Here is a 9,143-nt window from a genome sequence, read left to right as displayed (position 1 = left end):
TACTTTACCAGTTCTGAAGTCACCTTTCATGAGTCATGTTCTTACTTTCTCGAGTCCTCCACATTAGTTTAAGATTTGTATCCTGAGACTAATATACCCGAGTCACATGATAACCCCACCTAGCATGTGTCAGTTCCCTTTACTGATCCGATCTCTGAAGCCACAATTCCGGTCTCTGCTGATTCTGACCCATCGACAGAACCTCCGCCATTACTTTTCACATATTCCAGGCGAGGTAAGGGTCAAATAACAGAGACACTTGATTCCCAAAAAGGCCATAACTCTGAAATGTCCTTAGATCCTCCGTCTGCATCCGAGCAATCTACACCCCTAACTGATACATCCTTACCCGATACTACACCTTTACCGGATACTACCCCCGATACACATGTCTATGACCCTCCTGGTGCACCACTACCCGATATACCTATTGTTTTTCACAAAAAAACCACGACACCGCACCCGTTACCCGATTCAAGATTATGTTACCAACACTCATCTATCTCCTGAATCTCATGCCTATACCGCTACCCTTGATTCCTACCCGATTCCCAGAAATGTGGCGAGCGCTCTCTCTCACCCAAAATGGCGACAGGCTATGGAAGAGGAAATTGGGACTCTAAGATCCAATCATACATGGGATATTGAAACACTTCCTAAAGGGAAGCGTGTTGTTGGTTGTCGTTGGGTGTTCACAGTTAAACTACACCCAGATGGCTCATTACACCGCTTAAAAGCCCGGTTGTTCGCAAAAGGGTATTCTCAGGCATATGGCATTGACTATGATGAAACTTTCTCGCCGGTTGCTAAAATGTCATATATTCGTATTTGTATTGCCCTTGTTGCCATTAATCATTGGTCGCTCCACCAGCTTGATGTCAAGAACACTTTTCTTAATGGTGTTCTTGAGAAGGAGGTATATATGGAGCAGCAAAGGGGTTCATTGTTGAGGAGGAGGCCTAGAAAGTTTGCAGACTATGTCGTTCTCTATATGGTCTTAAACAGTCTCCCAGGGCATGGTTTGGTCGATTCTCTAGTGTTATGGGACAGTTTGGGATGACTCGTAGTGCATACGATCACTCTGTCTTCTTTAGACACCAAAAGGGGAAAAGGTTTATTGTAGTTGTTTATGTGGATGACATTATTATCACAGGCGATGATGAGGTCAGCCACTTAGGTCGATTGAGGTATTTCCTTGGCATAGAAGTATCTCGCTCTCCACAAGGAATACTTCTCTTTCAACGAAAGTATGTCATTGATATGTTGACTGAATGTGGATTGCTGGGTTGCAAACCAGTTGATACCCCAATGCTTCCTACAAATAAACTCCTCCCAAGGAAGGGGATCCGATGAAAGATCCTGAGCGATACAGACGGTTGGTTGGTAAACTTAATTATTTAGCCGTCACGCGACCTGATATTTCATTTACGGTCAGTGTTCTGAGCCAATTGATGGCTGAACCGTACACCTGTCACTGGGATGCTGCTCTTCGTGTCTTAAGATATCTCAAGGCCACACCAGGCACTGATCAGGGTCATTTCCGAGTGGGTGCTTTCACGGAAGAAGGAGATGGTCGGATATCAGGTTTCTCAGATGCAGATTGGGTAGGTTGTCCGATTTCACGACGATCAACCACTGGATGTTGGGTGTTCGTTGGAGGAAATCTTGTATCATGGAAATGTAAGAAACAACACACGGTATCTAGATCGAGTGCTGAATCAGAGTATAGAGCCATGGCAGATGTAACATCGGAGATGATATGGATTCGTCGTCTTCTCATAAAACTTGGGGTTATTTCTAAAGACCTGATGCGGTTGTACTGTGATAATCAATCGGCTATCCATATAGCCAAGAATCAAGTATTCCATGAGAGGACGAAACACATTGAGGTTGACTGTCATCTTATCAAAGACCGCGTAGTATGCACACAAGTAGATCCTCCATCCATATAAATTTAAGTTGAGAACGATATAATTTTATAAATTTGTTTAGCCTAGATACACCTTTGCTCCAAATACAAATTAATAAACTAATAGTACTTTAATTCACTTTCGTCAATTCAAAAGGTCTATCAAATGTATTTAGGTCATATAAAAGTAAGAAGTAATAAGATCCAACTACTAAATAAACATAAATAACATACATCTATGTAACAGGTCGTTAATTATTTAACAAATTAGATGCAATGCAATGGACATTGAGTCGCATATCTTAAACCTGCCAACATGGATATGTGTTTTATCAAAGTGATAACAAATTGAAGGAACTGACTAAACAAATCAAAACATATTTTACTCAAAATGATTACAGGTTTACAAATAAAAACATATAAGGACGATAAAAGCGGATGATAAATACATGAACGTTGCAAGGAAAAAACATGTAACAAAAGGTTTTAATAGTAAAGAAAGCGTTTCTTGGGCTTAAAGAGATATTTAGATCCATATGTCGAATAGTAGACATCCTTTACAAGACGGAATTGCAGTATGATGAACAAAATGACCGGCAGGACAGCCAAACTAGTGATAGTGATTGGGACCCACTCCACCTTTTTATTGTAAAGTACAAAGAAACTCGCACTAAATGCAACCATCATGGTTACAATAGAGAGGAAGAGCGTTGCAATACCAAATATTAGTTTATGGGGTAATGAAGCCACGAAATCATGTTCAGCATAACGTGATGTGAGGATGGACAAGAATATGAGGACCGAGGTTGACGAGGATATTAAAGAAATCGCATCAGCGATCACAAAAATAATGAGGGATGGTTCTTTGCGGAAGAACGGAATACCAGTGTCCTGGTTGTAACCTCCAGGAAGTGTAAAAGCTGCCGCAAACACGATGGTGGCTATGAGGGTTGCTGCCACCATACACTGTGATGCTGTATCTTTCATCCATTCCTTCCCTTTTGTTACCAAGTCTGCATGTTTTTTAGTGAATAAGTCTTTTGGTGTTTCACCAGCTTTATTCTTCTTCTGTCTATACTGAGGTGGGATCATTTGCTCTACCTCCTGTGATATCAAGTCATTTTAATTATTAAAAACTATTTTCTCCGTACGTCAAACCGTTTCGGTCAAAACAAGTTAAAATGTCATGCACGTAAAATTGTCCTACAATAAAACTTTTGTTGTTTAAATATGATTTAAGAAACTACTGTATTAATTAATGAGATTCTTAAGTAAAATGATTTAGGAGGAGGAATGCATAGTACTTGTTTTCCTTTCAAGGTTAGAGTTTTTGCAACATCATTAATTATACGTTTCGCATCCAAGTGGATCTTAAGAGCATATGAAAGAGGAAAGATGACATTTAAACTACAAAAGAAAGATATATATATATACCTTGAACCATAACAACTCTCGTTGCATTTGTAAGACAACTCCAGACAAATCTTGAAATCTATTTTCCTTACCACTCTTTGCAACCATATGCAACATGTTATTACCCTTTGCGTCTTTCATCGGAGTTATTAAATCTTTCATAGCACCAATCTCGTATAACAAATTGTAGATCTTTGCTTGACGACGTTTGATAGCTAAGTGAAATATAGTTTTGCCTTTGTCATCTACTTTCCATATTGCGTCAGGATACAAGCGAATAATCTCGGTTATAAAACGTGTGTTGCCGGATTTGGCAGCAACAAAAAGTACTCGGGTAGGATGGCTGCTCTTTTCTTTATCTTGAGGTACAGTCTCGCTCTTAGACGTAATCTCGCTCTTTTCTTTATCTTGAGGTACAGTTGCCGCAAACATGTTCAATTTTTCCAGAATTTTTTGTAAACATGGCAGAGCTTCACATTCTTTGTCTTTATTTTCCTTGCTAGGCACAACAGACGGCCCTCGGAGTATGTCATCAATAGCGGTCTTTGGCATTTTGGCAATTTTTTCCCATATTAATTTTAGTAATTGCAGGGCTAATTCACTTTGTTTTTCACGGGGCCCTACATTCACACGCAAAACTGGAAAAAACAACAATCAAGAAGGCTATCATATCGTATACAATGAGATAAATTGACATAAGTATCTGAATATTAGTTGTTTATAGCTAGAACAGAATATTAATTATTGGTTTAGGGTCTTCATACATACACCATTATGGATGCTCAGACGTCACTTTTTGTCTATACGGCTCGTATAAGGCTATACATAACGTATATCATCTAAGTTGTGTCAGTTTGTGTCGGGTGTTCTCGGACATTGTTTCAGGTGCCTCGTATAACCATCTACGGGTTGTGTAGACCTATATGGGTCGTATATGCCTTTACAGGCCATCTAGATAACTTTTTTTGTAACAATTCTTTTAGACATTTTTATAATGTGTTTTGTTATATTTATTCTGAAAGTTAGAGAGTATAATGCACTGCCAAACTTGTTGTTTTTAGTGCAAACTATGATGCATAAAATTAAGATATTTTAGGGGTAATTTTGTCTTTTAGCAAAAGCAAAATCATGTTACGGTTAATTATTAATTTACTAAAAAATAATTAAAAGTTTGGTCCTTTAACTTTAATCACATTTTGTTAATTTTTATGATAATTGCATATTTACCCCTAATTTTTAACAAACTACCCCAATGACGTTTAAACGTTTATAACTTTTTCACACGCTAATATTTTTTTTAAAACATTATACCATAAAAACTAGTATTTTATTCTCTTTAATTTAAGTATGGTATTGCTATATTTTTTTCATTTTAAAAACTTAAAGTGTTACGTGATACCATTAAAGACCGGCAAACAAATCGGACGGGTTCAGACGTTCGGGTCATGGGTCTAAAAGGTTAAGGTTAGAATGGTTCGATACAAAAAAAGTTAATTTGGTTTGGGTCGGGACGGGTTTGGGTTAAAAGGGGTCAATTCATAACGAATTTCGGGTTAGAACCTGTCAAGCGGAACAAGTTGCGGGTCAAGACGAGTTCAATGCAGCGATACGTGCACGCCAACACCTAATTGAGTGCGTACAGTGTTGTTGTGACGTGCTTACTAACACCGGATACGATTCCAATGCCGCAATGCCAGCATACTATCGTCGGGTGGCGCGCGTACTATTGTGAAGTCACACACATACAGGACTAGAAACACCGGTTACGCATCAGATGTCATGTTTGCGTGCATACCCCGCCGCGTCGCGCAGGCAGATAGCTAATATTTACATATATAAAGGCTTGAAAATGAGAAAAGTATTGAAAGGTTAAATAATATAATAGGATAAATTGAATTTAAATATACATAACATACTTGACTAAGTAATTTGTAAATGTACCTCGATAACCTTCGTTTAAGATTATATTATAACATTTTTCTGCAAAAGTATTTTATACGGTCGTAGCCCTATACGACCTGTATAAGGTTTATGGTGCACTATGGGCTATACGAGCAATCAAATACCTATACCGCTCGTATAGGTCTATACAATCATATATGTTGCAAAAAGCTGTTTTTTCTTCTCTGTACACTTATCAGTCATACGTAACCTATACGGCCCGTATAGGCATGTTCAGTCAGCATGAGGGTGGTGTATGAACCGAAAGAAAATATGATGTTGCCGGAAAAAGATATAACCTTGCCGGAAAATCATATAACATTGTTAGCCATTAGAGTATAATATATAACCTTACCGGAAAATGATTAATCTCGATCTACATTACCGGAATATTGAAGATGGTGGATGGTGAAGTTAGTAAGCCGAGAGAGAGAGAGAGATTAAAATGATTATGATGGAAAATTATAAGGTTTAAATATAGTGTGTGAGATGACACGTGGCAGAATATTAGAGAATATGAGAATGAAAAATTGCTAACTGGATTGCACATATTGACAGCCTAGAAGAAGGTCATGTGTACAAATTGTATTGCTTTATAGTTAAACTCAGACTCAACTCAGCTCGGCTTAACTCGTCTGGTCTACCCCTTTAAATGATGACAAGTCAGTTAATGTGACTAGAGTGGAAGCTTCAGCAGTGGCGTGTTTTAATTTGTATTTATAAACGTCACAATCGGTCCTTCTGGAGGTCCCGCCATTCTCCATTCCATTCCACACCTCCGCCGCCGCCGCAGCTACTCATACTTGTTTCAATAAACCCTAACCTAGTTCTAATTCAGGTATGCCATTCAATTTCATTTCATTTTTCGCGTTGGTTTTCTGTACAAATATGTTAACCATAAGCCGATGGATAATTAAATGCCGATCTGATGCGAATACGATATCACATTTGCTTTATGATTCTCATGCACAATAATTACGAATGGATTTGGATTCAATAACTCTCAGTGTTATTATTATTATTATTATTATTATTAACCAGAAAAATATAGAACTCTAAAAATGATTACAAACTCATAACAATAAGCACAACTTTGATAAGGTTATATTATATTATATACAACATGACTCTACGTACATTTAAGATCGACTCGATCTAGTATAAAACTTATCTAATAATTAGCTATTATAAGTTATATTCTGCTCAACTAATTTATTCCTTATTGATTTAATAAATAATTAGTTAACCTAATTTCATAAAACTCGAAACTGGCCCATTCGACTCAACTCAACACCATAAAGTTTTAAAGTATTAGAGTTTGTGTTTGAGTCGCTTATTTAAGTTTATTTAGTTGTTTAAAGTTGTTATGCTTATCGAGTTTGTTAGAATACGTTTAAAAGTGTTTTGAGTCATAGTTTCTTTAGGTTTTGTAAGTTTTATATGAATCGACTCATATTCTTCTTCCGATTAAAATACCCAAAACATTAGTTTGAAAATCGGAGAATATATATAACGTTTTTAAATCTTTTTTAACCGGGGGGGGGGGGGGGGCAAACTTTTAAAAATTTGGAACTACCGGTGGTAATAAACTCAGTTGGGATTATTATTAGCCAATAACATTTAATTGAAGTTATTAAAAAAATCCAATATCCCTTGCTAATTGTTATAATAAAGAACATAGCCGAACGAGTTATTCAAACTGTGGGTTCTCGTGTTTGATTATTGGTTCCTGATTTCCAGCATAGTGGTCTTGATGATTCAGAGAAAAAAACTGTATTCGAATAGTTTTCTATGTGACAAATCTAACACAATGATCGAAAGTTATAAATATATTGAATTTTATTTCGGTCTTTATCTAATTCAGTGAACCTAAATAATTATAACACATCGTACGTTTGAAAAACAAGTTGGTCCTTCATGACTTTAAAGTTTAAACCTACCATAATAAATTAAAACTAAAGTTTTCACTTTTTTTTTTGTTCACGTATAGTTATTATGTTTTAAAATTTTTATACTGGAAGTTGAAGCTCTGGTCCACACTTTCTTCCCATTCTTTGGTTTTGTTAATCTATTTAACATATTAAACGTTTAAAAAATTCATAGAACAATCTACTGTTTCGACGAAGCTAATAGATAGAGGTGAGAATCAGTTATAACTGCACCTCCAAATCACAAGCATGTAGTGTTCATGTGTCGATAGTATAATGATGCTAAGAACATATAGCAAGGAGCGTAAACTTACTTGACTTGACGATTCTGATGACAAAATTTGGTTTTTCTCCTTCAAATACCTTAGTATTTTGAGCCAAAGCTAAGAGAATTTCGGTAAGCAAGCCCTTCTTAACAGTTAATTCAGTGCGATCATTAACTATTTTTATAGCAACATCTACACAAAGAGTATATATATGATCACTTTATGAGAGGAGTTGAATAGGTTGACGCATAAAAGTAAACGAACAAGGTAGAAAAGTTGTTAAATACCAATATGTAAGACCTACTTACCAAAGATTTCACCTTCAACACACTTTTGTAGGACCCAACCCCGAGTACGATCGGACCAATAATCACCCCTCATTTGGTTAGAGTTATCATACAGATAACTTACCATTTTAGCATTTGTAAATAAAGCAGCCATATATAGTGGCATAAGTCCATCGTTGTTAGGGATTTCAATCAATCCCCGATTCTTTTTCACCATTATCTTTGCTGTTTCTATGTTTCCCGCCTGAGCTGCTAAACTGAGGGCCGTTTCCCCGCTGTTATTTTGTAGCTCCAAATCCTCTTTTTTCATCCATTTTACCAGATTTTCCACAAAGTCCACAGCCTTGGTCCGCTCTGCTGAGGCCGCAACATGAAGCAGTGTTTCCTTGTTTCCGGTGATAGCATAACGTACAAGATCTAGCCGATTTTTAAGAATGGGTTCAGCAGCCTTCCAGTCTCCTTTGAGTGCTGCTTCGTAAAGTGGAATACCAACATTGATGTACTCTTCTCTACTCTTTCCTTCTGTTTAAACAATTTAGTAGAAAGTTATTACACATACATATATTCATTTAAAACAGACATCTTACAACCAAATAAAAAGAAAACAGTTGGCAAATAATTACCATGGACTAGATCCAATTCAGGTAGTTTTGGTTTTGGTAGTTCCGGTTGTGGTACTGGTGGTGCTGGAGGAATCGAAACGATTGTATGGTTCCCCGAAATGACTGGAACTGCAGTACCAGAGCTTGTACTTGGGTGGCTCATCCTCTACGCTGCAATGTCATATTGATCAGTAACCAATGTAACTGAAATAGAATCACAGGAAAATGTAACGATTAAATCACCTGTGATTTTTTGAGTTATCTTTAGGTTTAACTCTGATCAAAGATGATCTTTTTGATGAATGAATGGAGGTTGTCAGACCTGAATTTAAAGACATGAAGTTAAGTCAACGTCAACAAAAAACTATTTATTAAAGAATCGGGCGACAGGCTAACCACTATTGCAGACCTGAATTTAAAGACATGAAGTTAAGTCAACGTCAACAAAAAACTATTTATTAAAGAATCGGGAGACAGGCTAACCACTATTGCCAAAAGCAACCTATTGGCAAATTCATCAAGTATTATATGACACGAACAAAAATAGTTACGGTTAAAGTTACAAAAAAAAACTTGAAAAGTCAAATTATGACACCTATAATGGGACGAATGGAGTATAACAAAAACAGAAATTAAGCATCGGAGATGTGGTCTAATTATGATGATGGGTGAGATGTTGCAATGGATGACTTGACTAGAAGTCTTTGTTGAGATGTGCTGAATCACGGTTAAACGTATACGATCCCAGTAAGTCTTGAGCTTATTATTATTGACTAAAATGATAATATGAACCGGAA

At 36.7% G+C, this 9,143-nt stretch overlaps 1 protein-coding gene across 1 annotated transcript; it reads right to left on the bottom strand.

The window, feature by feature from the left end:
* Nucleotides 1-2,275: 2,275 nt before the first annotated feature.
* On the bottom strand, nt 2,276-8,509 carry LOC143616885 (uncharacterized). Its single transcript, XM_077089586.1, has 6 exons — nt 8,368-8,509; nt 7,766-8,266; nt 7,475-7,649; nt 7,370-7,389; nt 3,344-3,942; nt 2,276-3,013 (listed from the first exon to the last, which is right to left on the bottom strand). Exons 1-6 carry the CDS (start codon nt 8,507-8,509, stop codon nt 2,396-2,398), a joined length of 2,055 nt encoding a protein of 684 aa, XP_076945701.1. The 3' UTR covers nt 2,276-2,395.
* Between the last annotated feature and the right edge of the window lie 634 nt (nt 8,510-9,143).

This window comes from Bidens hawaiensis, unplaced genomic scaffold (genome assembly GCF_021521415.1).
Source record: "Bidens hawaiensis isolate Kalapana, Puna unplaced genomic scaffold, B.hawaiensis_p1.1 tig00050436_1, whole genome shotgun sequence".
Classification (NCBI taxonomy): Eukaryota; Viridiplantae; Streptophyta; class Magnoliopsida; order Asterales; family Asteraceae; genus Bidens; species Bidens hawaiensis.
The sequence above is the reverse complement of the archived record's forward strand: the minus strand, read 5'-3'. Positions and strand labels throughout refer to the sequence as shown.

Coding starts and splice junctions, on each gene's coding strand:
- LOC143616885 (XM_077089586.1), bottom strand. CDS start 8,509: ATGAGCCACCCAAGTACAAGCTCTGGTACTGCAGTTCCAGTCATTTCG. Junction 8,267..8,367: donor TGAATTGGATCTAGTCCATG/GTAATTATTTGC, acceptor TTGTTTAAACAG/AAGGAAAGAGTAGAGAAGAG. Junction 3,943..7,369: donor CTTCGTCGAAACAGTAGATT/GTTCTATGAATT, acceptor GTGTGAATGTAG/GGCCCCGTGAAAAACAAAGT.